The 17,161-nt window shown below is 41.9% G+C and overlaps 1 protein-coding gene across 4 annotated transcripts in view; it reads left to right on the top strand.

Moving 5' to 3' along the window:
- ATRX (ATRX chromatin remodeler) overlaps positions 1 to 14,709 on the top strand; it is a 67,238-nt gene extending 52,529 nt beyond the window's left edge. For all 4 annotated transcript variants that reach the window (XM_015860440.2, XM_015860437.2, XM_015860438.1 and 1 more), the window contains 10 exons: positions 595 to 748; positions 1,004 to 1,107; positions 2,308 to 2,416; positions 2,676 to 2,853; positions 4,154 to 4,348; positions 8,788 to 8,937; positions 9,570 to 9,695; positions 10,258 to 10,353; positions 10,913 to 11,041; positions 11,836 to 14,709. In XM_015860440.2, the coding sequence (XP_015715926.1) occupies positions 595 to 748; positions 1,004 to 1,107; positions 2,308 to 2,416; positions 2,676 to 2,853; positions 4,154 to 4,348; positions 8,788 to 8,937; positions 9,570 to 9,695; positions 10,258 to 10,353; positions 10,913 to 11,041; positions 11,836 to 12,114 (1,520 nt within the window). In that variant the 3' untranslated portion in view covers positions 12,115 to 14,709. The remainder of the gene's footprint in view (positions 1 to 594; positions 749 to 1,003; positions 1,108 to 2,307; positions 2,417 to 2,675; positions 2,854 to 4,153; positions 4,349 to 8,787; positions 8,938 to 9,569; positions 9,696 to 10,257; positions 10,354 to 10,912; positions 11,042 to 11,835) is intronic.
- The last annotated feature ends 2,452 nt before the right edge of the window (positions 14,710 to 17,161 follow it).

Here is a 17,161-nt window from a genome sequence, read left to right as displayed (position 1 = left end):
GTTCTACAGATGTTATTATTGTAGTGGTGTGTTAGCAGGTGAGCAGGCAAGAAACCCATCTGTAGAACTTTGCAAAAGGAAAGATGAGGATGGTGGAATTTGCTTTTTCCTTTTATAACAAATTAATATAAAAGGGGATAAATAATGTCTTTTTCACTTCCATATACTACTCTGTATACTAATGTCTTTTATATTAGCTTTGGAAATGAATGGAGATTCTGACTGTCGCAAAAGTGAGAGGAGACGCACAGTCTTGTTGTACAGCTGGTATTATTGGAGCATTTGAGAGCTTTTGTCTGTGAGATCATCTTGATAGATGGTCTTGGTGTAATCCAAAAGATTGTTTCAAGAATTTTAAGTGTTCAGATTTCAAATCACTTTATGAGTAGCTGCTTTTTGATTGCTGTAACTTGAATGGATTTTCAAAGATGAGTGCTTGTTGGAAACAAAGCTATCGAATTATACTCCTGGGGAAAAGTTGCAGATAATAGAATTCTTTGTCTCAGTATTCTGCATCATTAAAAAATGACATCTCAAAGCATTTGAATGGAGATCATGCCTTTATCTCTGAATTTTTTATGTGTGTTTTCATAGGTAAAGCTACTTCCTCATCCAATCCTGGCAGCCCAGCTCCAGACTGGTACAAAGATTTTGTCACTGATGCGGATGCTGAGGTGTTGGAACATTCTGGGAAGATGGTTCTTCTCTTTGAAATTCTTCGAATGGCAGAGGAGCTTGGGGACAAAGTGTAAGTCAGTTTTAGAAGTGTTTTAATCAATCCTGTAAATATGTTAGTCTGTTTTTAATTCAGTCTGGAGATTGGATGCTCAGGTTTCTGAAGCAAGCATGCATGCTATTTCCATCAGTGAGTTTTTCCATACATACGTGTACTCCCCCAAAGTTTTTCACTGTGTCTAGAAAGATTGTTTAAAAAGTTGTATCAGAGTGAGCAGCTTGTTGCAGTAATTAACCTCAGAGCTGAATTCTGTGTTTCTGTCTCCAGCCTAGTCTTTAGCCAGTCCCTAATATCATTGGATTTGATAGAAGATTTTCTGGAGCTGGCTAACAGGGAGAAAACTGACAAAGACAAGCCTCCTATTTATAAAGGTGAGTGTCAGCTTGCTCGAACAATTACAAAGCTAATTATTCTTTTGCAAGTCTGTCTTCATTTCAGTGGGAATGGAGTTGAAATAATTGCTTTGATGAGAAACGTTCTATCATTCTGTATCATTCCTGAAGTTGGCAGACCTGCTGTTCTCCTCTGCAGGTGGTCTCTGCTACCCTATTATGGATTCTTGCTTCTGATTTCATTCTGTGTCATCTGTGCTTAATATTGCCTAGGCAGATTAAATGTTCATCATCCAAAAGGAGAAACGGCATTTTATTAAATTCTATATAAAAGCGATGTTGTATGCTCATGCATGGCAGATTGTGGTGCTTCCTACTGAGAAAGAGATAATGAAGGAAAATGACGATACTTTCAAATGGTGTGTCTGGATGTTGAATGCAGAATGTGAATTTGGGCTTTATATGTGCTGCAGTAAATTTTGTTATGGATTCTGTAAGGGAGCAGTGTCTTGAATTAATTACTATCCTAGTGATGCTTGAATGGTGAGGAATTTCTCACTAACCAGATGTGTATTCTGTGCAGGATTTTTTTTGTTTCCTCTATGTGATCGTCCCCAAGTTCTTGATGATGCAGTTTGTTTTTGTGCAGCTTCAATTCACAATATGTGCAGATTGAAGAATTTATCTGAATCTGTCATTTCTTTAAAATATTTTCTTTCTAAGTCGAAGCATATTTAAACAATTGAGTAAGGGAAATGTGGCTCTATTGGAATCAGTGCCGTAGATGAAGATGTCCAGTATCTCTCACAGATTTGTTGTTCCGACCTGCTGCTTCCGTAGCTTCTGAATGTTATCTTCACATGTTATTAGTTGCTGTCCTTTTTTCTTACTTTTAGTGTTTGTGCCTTCAGTAGGAGCTATTGCTTTTTGCTATGTGGATTATTGTCCTCACAAAATGCAATTGCCATTATTTTCTGTCATATTATGTTTTATATTTTGTTATGCAAGCCTCACTAAGTAATTTTCAGGGATGTTTTGGGAAACACCTGAATTCTCAAAAATATGTTTTCCATGATGGATTATTTGTCTTGAATTACCTATAGCCTTCTCCAATTGCTTTAAATTATATCATATGCTCTATGTTTGCTCTTGCACTTTTTTGGGTGTTGAACATCTCCAGCATTACCAGTCTGATTACTTACATGGCCAGTGTTGTAATCGTGACTCTTACAATTATAGGTGAAGGAAAATGGTTCCGAAACATTGATTACTATCGCTTAGATGGTTCGACTACAGCTCAGTCAAGAAAGAAATGGGCTGAAGAATTTAACGATGAAACTAATGTGAGGTGAGGCCTCTTCAGACAGACATTTTTGATTCTCCCCTTCTTTTTCATTTGTTCCATATTCTTTACTATTTGTGTTACTTTATTGACCTTTAACACTGTGCCTATGAAGTTTCACAATGCTACCAGGTGCAGACTGCTTCATGCCATTGTTTTAAACAAGTAACTGTTGACTGTCCCCACTCTTCACTATAACACAACAACACAGGAACAGTAATTGTTTTCCAGAATATTAAAGATCTGCAACTTTTCTTTGTTCCAGAGGCCGCTTGTTTATTATATCCACAAAGGCAGGCTCCCTCGGAATTAATCTTGTGGCTGCTAATAGAGTGATCATCTTTGATGCTTCTTGGAACCCATCATATGACATCCAGAGCATTTTCAGGGTTTACCGCTTTGGCCAGAGCAAACCTGTGTTTGTGTACAGGTTTTTGGCCCAGGTACGTTTCTTAATGATGATTTTGTGATACTCTGGTCCTGCAGTCTGACTTGTGATCTGTAACTATTTGGATGTCTGTTGAAGTTAGTGGTGATTCACACTGATCCAGCCGTCTTCCAGCCCTAATCTGGTAGCTGTATTTGACCCGAAACCGCTGAAAAAAACTCTTGAAGGAAATGGCAGTGAATTAAAAAAGGAACTGAATTTATTTCCTGTACAGCCCGTCTCGTCTGGCAGTCTGCGTAACACCAATCTCAGCAGTGGGATTCTAGCAGTGATTCACATGTTCAGAGTCAGGATAACACTTTTACTGTTTTAACTTGTACACTACTGAAAATTTCTTATTTGGAATGACTGCACAGAGCATAGTTGCCATTTGGCAGTAGATCTGAATGTAACTGACTTCTACAGACTGGTCTCCAGGCTGCTAGAGATCCAAATGGAATGAACTAAAGGTTTGCTTTTAATATATAAGATAGCATGCAGTCATGATTGGAGAGCTTGCACTGCAGCCTAAAGATCAGAAAGGTCTTTCCTAATTCTGGTGATCACTGATCTGTGCTGGTTTTAAGCGGTAATGCCATTATTTCTGATAGGTAGTTTCTTGCTTCACCTCCCAATTCCAGAGTTTTTCTAGAATACACTGAAGGCCTTTTCCCATTAACAGTACTTAACTCATGATCAAGTCACTATTCACTTGCCAACTTAAATACATTACTTTTTGTAACATGTTTTATTCATATATGCCTGTTTTTCCTTTAGGCATCAGTCTAATTTTCTCTGTGCACTTTTGAACTGTTGGTATCCTTTTAAAATGTTTAGAACAGGGTGTGCTGTACTCAGACTTTCTGTAGTCATCGTCTTTAAGATAAAAAAATGTCCTTTTCCATCGAAGATGTAGTTTGTTCTTACAGAGCTGTGATAGATTAGATTTGACTGCTTCTCTTCCCCTGCCCTTCCTACCCAGTGATTCTGTATCTGTTTTCCTCTTTGGGGGCTGCTCAAAACAACAAAATAAGGTAGATCCTGTGAAAATTGATGTTTTTGGCATAACTGTACTTTGGGAAATTGGAGTAAAACTGTTTTCTTCAAGGCACTCCTTATTAAAAAGCAAATCTCTCCTGCCAGTCAGTAGCAGCATCTTCTTTTCATTAGAGTTTTCAGGTAGCTTTGCAGGTAAGGATCAAAGAAACAAGGAAAATAGAGCAGTGATTTGTTCTTGCTTTTGTATCTCTCTTAGTATTATTGCATGTAACAGGTGGTTTGGTATTCATATAAAAACAAGTACCTGTGTTTTTTAGGGTACAATGGAAGATAAAATCTACGACCGGCAGGTAACAAAGCAGTCACTGTCTTTCCGGGTTGTTGACCAGCAGCAAGTGGAACGTCATTTTACCATGAATGAGCTTACAGAGCTGTACACTTTTGAGCCAGATTTGCTGGATGACCCTAATTCAGAAAAGAAGAAGAAGAGGGATACACCAATGTTGCCAAAAGTAAGTCTGCACACATCGCTGGGAATTTATATCGGTTGTAGAATGTGGGGTATTCAGTCTTGGAGGGAGAAAGAGTGCTGTGTTGTCACTTCAGAGTGGAATTTTTTCACTTAGAAATAAGGTGAATACAATTGTTGACAATGAATCATAGAACACCCTGAATTAAAGGGGACCCATAAGGATCATCAAGTCCAAACTATGTTTGTTACATGGTCAGAGTGTTGATACTCCGTACTCTGAGATAAAAGGAGTTGACCATGTCAGACCTTTTTCCAACTAGATGATGAATAAACTTTTATTCTGGTCTCACTGTGAAGTTCAGGAGAAAGAGTGACTGAGCATTTATTTTTCTCTGCTTTTTCCAAGTTTGTTTCTATATGAGGTTCAGCTTTGGTTTTGTTCTGTGTCTGATTTAAGTTCATTGTGTTAGATATCATCCACATACGCTAATCTACTGTGGTCTGCTGGGGGCTAATTGATTTATAAGTTGTGCAGTTGTCTGTTGCTTATTACTCAGTGAAGAGCTTAGCAGTGAGGAGTAACGTTTAAATGTGTGGCCCACACTTGGTTACCTGATTACTGATTACATCTCTGAGTTATGTTTAGGTCTTGGTGTGGGGATGGAAGTTTTCTAGTTCAGAAATCTATTAGTTTCCAAAGAAAAATTGCATGCTCTCCATTCCAGACTTTCTGCAGACCCTGATAATACATGGTGGCTAAGCTTTGCATTGACATTCTTATTATTGAGGCCATTCTCTGAAATCGAGTCTGTCACACCACCTACAGCATCTGTGCTTCTGCCAGAGGGATTTAGGAAGTGGGAGCCCCATAAATGTTAGTTGCTGCCACGTGTTTGTTTCAGAACCCTTGAAAACAGACTTTAATGACTGTATCCAAGCTCCTTTCGTTATGATGTATCACAGTGTAAGCAGTAAGTTGAAGATAAGAGATATTTTTCTTTTTTTTTTTTTAACTTCTTAATCATTGCAATGAGTAAACAATCAGTGCAATGAGTAAATGATCAGTGCAGCGATTATATATTGGAAGTTACTTGTTTTTATTTACAATAATAGATCAATTCATAAATGTGTGGAAGTCTGTAAACTCCAGAAGTAGTTCAATGTTTAATTGGAAATGAAGTTCTGCGCTAGTTCAGTTCAGCCATCAGCGTAAGGTTCACATCAATTAAGTTGAATGCAAGCTTTTAATTGAGGAATAAAACAGATCTGTGTACAGGAGTTCTCTGATTTATGTTGTTTTTCTTTTGCCCTTGGTTTAGCAAATGGCATTAAACAAATTTAATTTTATTTTTTAAATTTGTCCATCTTTGTGTGCATTTCTTACCTGTTTTGTTTTGGATTGGGTGGTTGAAAGGGCTAGGAGTCATCAGGTGGGTTCATCTTATCTTAGCACTTTGTGCACTTATTTGTCGAAAGCAGTGATTTGCATTCCTGGTGGCCTCACAAGATGTGGGAAGGTGGCTCATACCCCCCAGTTATCCTTCCCTTCCTTCCCTTGTGTCCCACAATTAGGTGTGGTTTTGTGATAATGAGGAAGAACTGGAGTGTCCTAAAAACTAGAGGCATAAGGTGCTTCTTCAAAGTACCACTGTGCACAAACAGTAAAAGCGTAAAGCAAGAAAATTCCCCTTAGTGTATGATGACTGTACTTCAGGTGTTTCATTTTACTTTGCTGTGTATTTAGTGATGGTTTGCAAGTCATCTTTAAAGGTAGTGTGGTTTGACTTAGGCCGTTCTTCAGTAGATCTCAGACACTTACGCTCAGCTCCCACAGGACTGTATGCTGGGGAATCTTTAGCTGATACAAAGCTAACACTGTGCTTTTCAACATCAGCACTGATAACTGGACCCTGATCAGTGCCACAGGTGTTTGCACTCGGGTCAGTACAGTATATAGTTTGGAGCAGCAGATGTGAGGTAGGAACTGGACGAAGACTAAACGAGCTCAGGGGGCACTGTGTTCCTGTGGTACACTCACTCAGCAGCCTGGTCAGTGGGACACAGACCCAGACACAGGCTGTGGTAAAGGAGAACTTGGCTCAGCTGGGTCGTGTAGTGCAGATTGGAAAAGCAGATTAAAACAATAGTTCAGTTGGATGTAATGTAATCATTATTTTATGCTACCTTGGGACCCAACCAGGGCATGTTTCTTACTGTATTACTGTACTAAGGGGAAGTATTGTGAATTTTGGGAGAGCTTTTACTGTCAGAACCAGAAGAACTGGACATTTTTGTTTTACTAATACATTTATTGTTTAACCTTGGTTAAATCGTTTGAGGGGAAGGGAAATTTTTGAACTACAGTATAACTGAAGTTCTTCTCTGGAAGATTTCCTTTCATTTCTCTGTCCATAGCATTTAATTTCTGACTGGATTTTAAAAGGGCGAGTGAAACCTAAAAATCATAATGATTAAAAGATCTCATCAGTTTTTCATGCATTGCTAAGATTTCCTCTTAAAAGTTAACCAACTTAGAATCATTGTCTCATCGACAAGCTAAACAAATGAAAAGGAATGTGGATCTATTGAATGCTCGGTGCATAAGGTAAATAGGAGTTTTCTTCATTGGACAGTTAATTCAATGGCAGTACCTTCCTTATACCAATTTCCAGGCTCCATCACATTTGATGCAAAGTGGAATTTGGACAAAGAAAATCAAACATGCAGTTGGTTGTAATTTAAACCACATTTTGAAGACTGTTGGCCAAGTGAGCATGGATTATATTCCAGTATTGTTTTCAGTAATTGTGTTACCATGGAAATTAATGCATATGCATGTCCAGAGAGCCTCCTCACATTGATGTACAGCTCCAGTATGCCGGGAGTGCCTTAATTGTGTTCCCTTACTTCGGTAATAGCTCCATGACTTCTTCACCCACTTCTCCCAGCTGCTGTCTGGATTTCCCATTATCATCCCTTTTCTCTCTGATGCTCTTGTCTCCCACCATCCCAAAATCCCATTATTTGCTGCCTGTGCCCATGAGTCATGAGATATTGCGTTGAATATTTCCACAAGGAGCCAGAGCAGAAAGCTTTGGTTCTGATTTAGGAAGGCAGGTGATAGAGGGATGAAACAGACACAGCTTACAGACTGGCGTACATACCTCAGTTACTTGACGTTAGTAGCTTATGGTTACTACAGTTGTGTTTTAAACATGCAGCTGAAATGAACAGCTTTCTGTAGCTGTTGTGTCTCCGTGCTGTGTGATCCACTTGCAGACACTGTGGTGGTTTAGGAGAGAGTGGTGCCATGTTCCCAAGTGCCAGGAGGATGGCTTGCATTCCTCTTTGCACAAAGGCCTGCGTTGGTTTGGTCTGTAGGTATTTGTGTAATTGTGCTGCAGAAGGACAGTCCCTTCAGCATACTTACTGTAATTCATTCCAGAACTGGTTCAGGAAGTTTGCAGGATTGATGTCTATGTTTTATTAGCCCGAGGCTGAATGCTGAGGAGCGCTGCAGCTTTCTCAGGCACGCTGATCTCTGAAAAAAAAGCTGTGGAGACGGGATCAGTGCAAGTGGGGACTGCTGAACCATCGTGAACTTAATTACCTTAAAACACCAGCTCTTCCCATTCATTTTCTGTTTTTATTTCATCTCTTAATTGAGACAGTGGCCTATCAGTGTGTGTCACCTGTAGTGCAGCTGGATAGTTGGGTGAGCAGCTTCTCAATTCCAGGAAATGCTCAGCTCGCCAGCAACTTTCCCTTTGGAAAACAGGAGTAGGGTTTTTTTATTTCAGTACACACTTTAATATAAATCATAGCATATCTGTAAACAAAACTACAATAGTTTGCAGTTATAAAGAACGCTGTAAACATTTCAGTTAACCTTAAAAGCAGTTAAGCATTACAGGTATTGCAGAGTATAGAAAGTGAAATGGCCGCCTGCTGAAGAAACCCAGTTCAGAGCAGCAATGTGACCTCTCAGTGGATGAGGGACCATTTGTCTGAATGTACATCATGACAGCTTTAAGAAAGCAGCCTTCTCTGCACAGCGCTGGCTGGCAGCTGGTGGGCCCAAGTGCTGCTTAGCGTTTCTCAGCCAGCGGAGGTGCTCTTTATGGCCTGTGGATGCAGGTGGTTGGTAGGCCGTCTCAGGTACCCAGCCTGAGCAAAGGAAAATCATTTAGCACATTCCATTCCTTTTGGTTTCTTCAACTGCATTTATTGTTGTGGAATCTGAGTACATTCCTGTGGTTCATTAAGTGATTTGACTGTCATCTCTGCAGCAGATTGTTAATCCATTACCCTCCCTCGGAGTAAAGTTGTGCTTCTAAATTCCTTTTAAATTTTGTTTCTCTGATGAGCTTAGAGCTGCTGTTAGTGAAAATCGGGTCGAAGCAGTGGGGTGTGCAGCAGAAGTAAACACAGTGGAGCTGCTGAATGACTTTGTGTTTTATCATCTCTTCATTTGAACAGGATACAATCCTGGCAGAATTGCTTCAGATCAATAAGGAGTATATAGTAGGGTATCACGAGCACGATTCACTCCTGGACCATAAGGAGGAAGAGGAGCTCACTGAAGAGGAAAGAAAGGCGGCCTGGGCAGAATATGAAGCAGAAAAGAAGGTAAAATTATCTTTGTGTCTATCTTCTTTACTGCTTTCCTTTAAAAATTACTTTTCCCTTTACATCCATTTTTTAATTTCATGATAAGGATCAGTTGGAGCCGTGTGTAATATCTCACTCCTGCAATTTAAGGAATATTTGTAGCGCCATTAAAGGTTTATGATTTCAGAACTGCTTGCCAAAAGCCCATAAACATACATGCATCTGCAACAAAGGGTTTGCCTTCCCCCCCCCCCCTTATTCCCTATGTCTTGTTTACTGGATACTTCAGGGAGTGGTAGGATAAAGAAAAGAATGAATTGGCAAGAGCACCAGGGAGTGTGTGTGTGTGTGTGTGTGTTTAACTGTAACAGTTTAAGACTGTATGGTAAAAGCAGTTTGATAACGTGATATAACTGGAGTTTAGTGTACAAAAATGATAATAATTGAAATGAACTAAGTCAGGCTTAGTTCAGATCTTCTTACCTGATGATACTGATGATGATGGTATCGTGTCTTTTTGACTTGGGTTTTGTAAGAGCTCTTCAGTGTGATGGGGTGACTTACCTGTGTGTGCTGATTCATGTGTAATGACAGAAGAATGGGATATATTCCAGTTGCTTGGACAAACAGAAGTACATTTTGTGTTTTAGGGCTTGACCATGCGCTTCAACATGCCAACAGGGACCAACGTGCTTCCCACTAATTTCAACTCTCAAACACCGTATATTCCTTTCAATTTGGGCACTCTGTCAGCAATGAGCAATCAGCAGCTGGAGGTGAGCAGTGATCCAAGTAACGTAACATCTGCGTTGCTGTAAGAATGCATGTGTTATTCTGTTGCACACGGGTGGTGAAGGTCATTCTTAAATATCCTTCTATTATATAATTGTCTCCTATATTTATTAATTACCTTTTTTGCTGTAGTTTAATAATAATAGGCAGTACGAGCCAGTATTGTGCTAAAATATGTCATGGCATTTTGAGCTCACAGAATGAGTTGAGACTGCAACATCATCCAGCTCAGTACTGCAGAAGATTTGCCCATGAAGAAAAGCATCACTCTTGTGATGGTCTGAAAACATTTGGGTACCAGAATATTTTTTTCATATAAATACAGTGTCCTGTACAAGTTGCTGGATTGATGTACGTAGTTCAGTTACTGTGTACTGAACTGCATTTGTGTGAATGTTAGCAGCTATTTGTTACTCACCCACTGGCTTGTGCAGATGAGAAGAAAAATGTAATTGAAGTCTAGGTACACACACAGGGATGGGGAAAACATAAACAAGATGACAAATAAATGCTTTCCTTATAGTTAATTTACTGATGTTTTCTCAGGACCTCATTAATCAAGGAAGAGAGAAGGTGGTGGAAGCAACCAACAGCGTAACTGCAGCAAGAATTCAGCCCCTTGAGGACATCATTTCAACTATAGTGAGTACAACAGACATTGTGCGTCTAGACTGGGAGATGAGAAGGTGTGGAGTAGAATGTTATCGTGTAAAGAAATGACTGTTGTATGTGATGCTTCAGCTGTATTGTTGTGTTACTAATGACAGTGATTTCCAGTTTGTGCTAACCTGTATCGCTGCAGTGTGCGGTAACCCTTCATGGCATCTGGATATCACAGAGCCTCACAAGGCTAACACTCAACTGTTATTATTGGCTTTGCACTGAAAATCTCAGCTTTCTACAACAAGTGTAATAATTGTACAGCACTAAGAAGCATTTCCTGTTCCTTGTCCTTTGATATCTGTCTTGGATTCACGCCTTTCTCACTTGTTTCTGGTAATCTAGAGACGTGTTACTGCAACTGGTAGTTTCTAGAGCTGCTAACTCTTAGTTCTAACTCTGGGGAAGGATAATTCTGCATTTTCTGGGAACTGGGCTGTGCTTTAAGTTCTGATGCAGCTCTGACCATCATGCAGGACCTCAGTCACCATTACGCTCCTGTCAAAATGACTAACGCTGAGACCATCTTTTTCCTTTTCAGTGGAAAGAGAATGTAACGCTTACAGAGAGCCAAGTGCAGGCCCTGGCCCTAAATAGACAGGCAAGCCAAGAGCTTGATGTTAAGCGACGAGAAGCCATCTATAACGACGTCCTTACTAAACAACAGATGGTAAAATATCTAATAATTATTTGATCGACTGTTTGAACTGAGGCATTGAATGTGAACTTTGCATGTGTGTGTACAGAGTAGAAGTCTGTGTTTAGATACATAAATACTTGCTCACAGATGATGTGTTTCCACGAGTCAGGTATTTGCTGGCATTGTGTGATGGTGTGTGTGATCTAACACTGGGAATTGTTGACTTGTGCAGTGTGCTGGACTGGGTTACTCAGCCTCATCGAGGGAGACTCCATGAGCAGATCATTTCAAAACAATCCTCACCAGATTCTTCTGTTGAAATAGATTGCCTGAAAGTAGTGAAGCTTCAAGAGAAATCGAAATTCCCAGAGCTAAGGTTGACTCACAGAAAGTATCGGTAACATTTTTTAGCGTAGGTTTTGCAGAATCTGAAAGTTGCCTAGTTGATGTCAATTGGAAGAGTTTATCTTAGGCAAATGTGCAGCGATGATCCACATGCAGGACTTCCAAGGGGCTGATAAAGAACACCTGCCCCAAAAAGCTGTAATTTGTACTGGGGAGTCATTAGTGCAAGTAGGAACTTACCCAAATGTGGCATGAAATACAATAGGCAAATCATGAAGAGAACTTAGCCCTAAACGGTGTTACTAAATGGTTTCTGCAGCGATCAGCTGGTGAATACCATCACATTAGTGATGGTGATAGCAATAGTGCTTTTTCATTCAACCGTGCTATCCTGAACAAATTGATTTTAACTCCGAATTTGATACTTGCAGCATTGAGACGGGTCGTGCACTTCTAACAGCTCTGCTTTCCCTTCACAGTTGATCAGTTGTGTTCAGAGGATACTTATGAACAGAAGACTACAGCAGCAGTACAATCAGCAGCAACAACAGCACATGTCTTACCAGCAGACAGCAATGAGTCATCTCATGATGCCAAAGCCTCCAAATCTAATCATGAATCCTTCCAACTACCAACAGATAGATATAAGAGGAATGTATCAGTCAGTGTCTGGTGGTATGCAGCCGCCGCCTTTACAGCGAGCACCACCCCCAATGAGAGGCAAAAATGCAGGGCCTTCCCAAGGGAAATCGATGTGATTTTGCACTAGAAGCCTAAAGGATTGTTAAAGTCAGAGAAAGAACTTTTATTTTTTTAGGAATCAATGGCTTAACAGAACTCAACTGTAAAAAAAGAAAACAGTAACAAAAAAAAAGATTGGTCGGTCCCCTTAAATGCCATGTTCCATATTAGTGCTTCAGCTTTGTTTAAGTAGGACATGCTGTTTTCCCTTGTTGTCAGTGATGTTGCCTAGAATCTTCTTACATGTGTTGAGTACAGGAGATACCGAGTTGTTTTCAATGAAAACAAGTTCTCCCGTAAGAGTAGTATCTCCACAGGTTTCCTGTCTAAACTCCTATGCTTGCTTTCAGTAGCTGTGAAGCTATCATCAGATTTGAGAAGCTTAGGAAGGACTGCAGGTCTGTACGTTTCAGTATTACCATATGTGAGTTGTGCGCAGCTGAGTTCTTGATTAGAGTTGATTCCTCAAATTATGGAATACTTTTCTGCTTACCCGTTTCTTGAAGTTAGTGGGAATATTGGAACAGAAATCATTCAGTTTCCTTTTGACTGAGGTCTGGACTCAATACTGTACCATCTATGCTGGCTGAAGCATAGAAACTGAAAACACTCTGACACAGAAACGAGTGCAATATTCTTAAGTACTACTGCTCTGAAACTTGTAAGTCACACAGTTATGTAGGAACTGTGTATACAGCCTTAAATAACGACTTGGGGAAGAAGTGTGTTCTTCCTCAGTCTTCTGCCATTTTGTATTTTCAGTTGTACGTGATGGAATAGCAGCTGGTGGTCTGGAGATGTGTTTCCTTCGCTCTCTGCGGAGTCCAGCGCTAAGCACATTTCTGTTCACTCCTTCATGCTGGTGCTGCTCGCTCTTCCCATTGCCGACAGTGGGAGACCGGCCAAGAAAACAAAATTGCTGGTATTTTGGGGGGTGGATAGTGATGGTGGGCAGTGTCAAACCCTGCTACATTATCGACTTTTAAATGGCACAACCATTGCTGATTTGTTACTGGAAGGGTCTCTCATGGCTTCCCAACGTACCAGGGTGGAGGAGTAACTTTTCCTCCACTAGACCAGAGTTTTGGTTATGCTCTCCTCTCCCTTTTGTGTGAAGACATCCCTTAGTACACAGAGAGCTCAGGTTTTTTATTTGTTTTTACACAGCCCGCAGATGAGCTCCTGGTTTATTAGACATCATTCACAGTCTCTTTAGCTGCAGTTTTTGTGCTCATGGAGATCTGACTAAACCCAAACTGGGCTCTGTTTTTGAATATGACTTGGTTGGCTCTTCCCCCGAGAGAACAAGTGTTTGTCATCTGGGAGTAAAGGAAAGGAAGGAAGCATTTGGGGCAACAGTGTATTGAGTATGGGGAGCCGATAGAGAACTCTGGAGGACGGATGGGAGCATCTGCTGTAGGTGTTGCGGGACTCTTCTGACTTGCTGGCATGAACTGAAACTGGTTTGGCTTCTGGAACTTGATTGACCTGGGTGGACAGATGGGTGTTTTCTTGCATCTAAACATGCAAATCTTATGTGATATTTCATGTTGTGATCAAAACTTGCTTTGTGACTGGACAGTTTCTCTGATCTGTTGCAAAGGCTGACGATGCCATTGTGGACTCTGTGTTACGAGATGCCACAAATGAACCTCTCCTGTGTTCTGGAGCTTTGTCAGCTATACATTAGGTTTAACCTGGGGGGAAGGGAGCAAAAAGAGGCGTATTCACATGAGGAGATACGAGAATGTGAGTCTTTGAGACAAACATTTGAAGGCAAATGTACTCTGGGCAACTCTCGCTGATGCTCCTGAGCATCTTGAATAAGAGAAGTATCTTCTACCAAACCTGGGAATGTTCAACGGAGTTTTACAGTAACTCAAAAGACTGAAATGTGGAAGTTTTAGGCAACATTTGACGGCACATTTTTTTCATTCTGGACAAAACAGAAGATTAATGCATAAGAAGAAAGCTCAGATAGGCGCTGAAATAAAACTTGGACCACTTTGCATACATGTTTCTCACGTGACATTCTAGCTGCATAACGACGTGCTTTGAGTATAACATCCAGCTTTAACAGATATCTAAAGACAGAAGTACATCGGTAGGATAACAAGAAGCTCATTTTTATATTTGTTTTAGATGTTTTAACTAGATGAGATGGCTGAAGACGGCGAATAAAAATGTTGCTTGTAATACAATTTTGCCTGCTAAATTCTCCACATTTTGTAACCTGTTTATTCCTTTGGATGTAAAGCGTTTTTGCTTAGTATTGTGATATTGTACATGTTTTGTCCCAGTTGTATAGTAATGTTTCAGTCCATCAACCAGCTTTGGCTGCTGAAATCATACAGCTGTGAAGACTTGCCTTTGTTTCTATTAGATGGCTTTTCAGTTCTGTATTAAATATCTTAAGTACTATAGAAAAGTTGTCACCTCTTCCTATAAGGCTGTTTTGTAATATATATAAGGACTGGAGATGTGTTTTTAAAGGACAAGAAGCATTCAAGTATGAATCAAGTATCTGTGTTTTCACCATTCAAAGTGCTGTTTAGTAGTTGAATCTTAAACTATTTAATATCTCATTTAATAAAGTGACCAAAATACACCTATGTGCCTTGTGCTACCTTTGCAGTTCCACATCGTCTCCGCAGGGACGTGGCCCAGGAACTCAGCAGTTGAGCATTGCAGGCTGGTGCTGTGCTGCGAGTCAAGCTCTCGTGTTTTGCCGCAGTGAGGTTCCTGCTATGGCACGTGGAGGTTAATTTATATGTAGGGCAGCTGTGGGGACAGGTTTGCAGCTCGTGTGCATCAGCAGAGCCCTCTGCAGCTGGTCTGTTAGAAACTATGAGCAGCGAGGTGGCACCCAGCAGTGGCAAACCAGTAAGAGCAAGGGGAAGTTCTGCTTTGTCTAGTTTGAATGAGGAACTTCGGTCTTTCAGCCCTTAATTGTATTTCATAGTTAACTTTCTTAGCTATTGAATCTCACCTGCCCGCCTGCAACAGCAGAAAGGGTGTGGGAGGGTTTTGGCAAAGAGCTGAGGCTGAAAATGGGGACACTGCACTGGAGAAGGGCAGAGGGGCTCAGGGCAGGGTGAGATGGGCTGGGGGGGAGCGCAGGGGGAGAGAAGGAGGGAGGGAAGGAGGAAAGGATGTCCCCATTTTGCTCAGTGCATCAAAGCCCAACCTGCAGATGCCCCTCCGGATCTGTATTCAGTGGTGTTGCATGTGATTGGTAGCTGCTGGAGATGCTGAGTGTGAAATGTGTGTGGTACCTGGGCTTCACTCAGAGCTTAACTGCAGTGCAGTGCCTGTTTGTATATTGGAACTGCACAAACGTGTGTGTTTGTGGATCCTTGCTGACACCCACTGGAAGCAGCACAGAAAGAAGTCTGTGCTTCCTGTGCCTCAGCATCATCAGCAGCACTTGGGTATGTGACACTGGTAACAGTGAACTATGGATAGAAAGAGCACAGGATGCCTCAGTGGATCTGGTCTCACAGGTCTTTTCCAGCGAAGTACCCAGCACAGGTACAGAACTACGTGCTTTGTGAGAGTTCCCAGCTCCAGAGCAGTTCCTTGCTTGGAGAGGAATACAAAGTCTTGTGCAGCGTGCTTGGTTTAAGTCCTGCTCTATGACTTTATGTTCTCATTCCCAAGCAGGGCAGCATTTTGGCTGCTGGTGACACACGGATTGCAGCTGTTGTGCTGACTGGTGCTGTTTGCTTTCCCCACCTGACTGCAGATGTTTGTGCCTTTACCTTAACACCAGGATCGGGGCCTGTGTCTGTACATCCTCAATTGCAGAGTGTTTCCCACAGGAAGCTGCACTGCCCTCCATCCCCATGTGCTGCCCTGCCCTTGGGAGGGCTCTATGGGATGGATGGCTGTCCCCCATGCTGGCAGCAATTGGAGAAGTGCAGCAACCTGTGCTGTGTGTTTGCCCTGGAAGTAGTGAGTTATTTCCAGCACACGTCACCACTGTGTGTCTTCTGACCCAGTGCTTTTCCAGCCAGGTCTTGGCAAGCAGCGGAGGAGTGATTGACCCACATCTACGAGCAGATAAATGGCACAGAGATAGCAGGTAACGCATTTACTACCCTTAGTGTGCTCTGTGTCCTGGGGCTCATGGGGAGCGCTCAGTAACCTGGCTTTATTTCCTCACAGTGCCTTTGTGTACGTGAAGCGCTCTGGACTGATGGACAGGCACTGCAGACTGCTCCTGCCTTCCAGATGGACAATACTTCAACAAACCCTCAAGTCTGGGAGTCAGCTCCAGCTGCTGGGATGGGGGAGAGCACGTCGCCCTTCAGATCAGGTTCCAGGCTTCTCCCACCAGCACTGCCCGAGGGATGCAGGTGTCTGTGCCTCGCTACCGACAAGAGCTCTGTCCCTTCTCCTTTGGGGGTGTGCTGTTGCCAGATGTCCTTTCAGAAATGGCTTGGCTGCTGCTGGCAGCCATTGCACACCTCTTCCTGCTCAGTGAGGCAGCACGCAGCCAGCAGGGCACCTTCCTCGCCTTTCAGCACAGACTTTCTCAACTTCTTGCAGGGCTTTGGGCTCTCCATTATAGGGGAGGCAGGTCCCCTCTGCTTCTCTCCTGCAGAGGCACTGGGTGGCCCCAAACCGCAGGGTTGGGTGCTGGCAGGACAGGCGGCTGTGTGCAATGGCTGAAGGTGATGGTGGTCAGCTCTTCCTCAGCGCACAAGGGGTGAGTGTGTCTGCATGCACACACAAAGGGGAAGAGAAGTACTGTGCATGCTGTGCATCGCTGGCCGTACCCACTGCAACTCAGAGCACAGGCAAAGTCTGTGGTCATCGATTCCGCTGCCGCTAAGGTCCCAGTTCAGTCACATTACTCATACGTTTAAGTATTTTGCTGAACCAGAACCTAACTCAGTAAATTCCTGCTGGAAGTTACCATTACAGTGGGATTAAACAATGCTGAATTTCCCCTTTAAAGAATGTCCCGCATGAGAAATGGTACCAACCTCTACAAAGTGGTGCTCGGTGAATTTTCTGCACATTTTGCTGTTTACAAATGCTGCTTTTTGAACCCAGATC

Source organism: Coturnix japonica, chromosome 4 (assembly GCF_001577835.2).
Source record: "Coturnix japonica isolate 7356 chromosome 4, Coturnix japonica 2.1, whole genome shotgun sequence".
Lineage (NCBI taxonomy): Eukaryota > Metazoa > Chordata > Aves > Galliformes > Phasianidae > Coturnix > Coturnix japonica.
The sequence above is the reverse complement of the archived record's forward strand: the minus strand, read 5'-3'. Positions and strand labels throughout refer to the sequence as shown.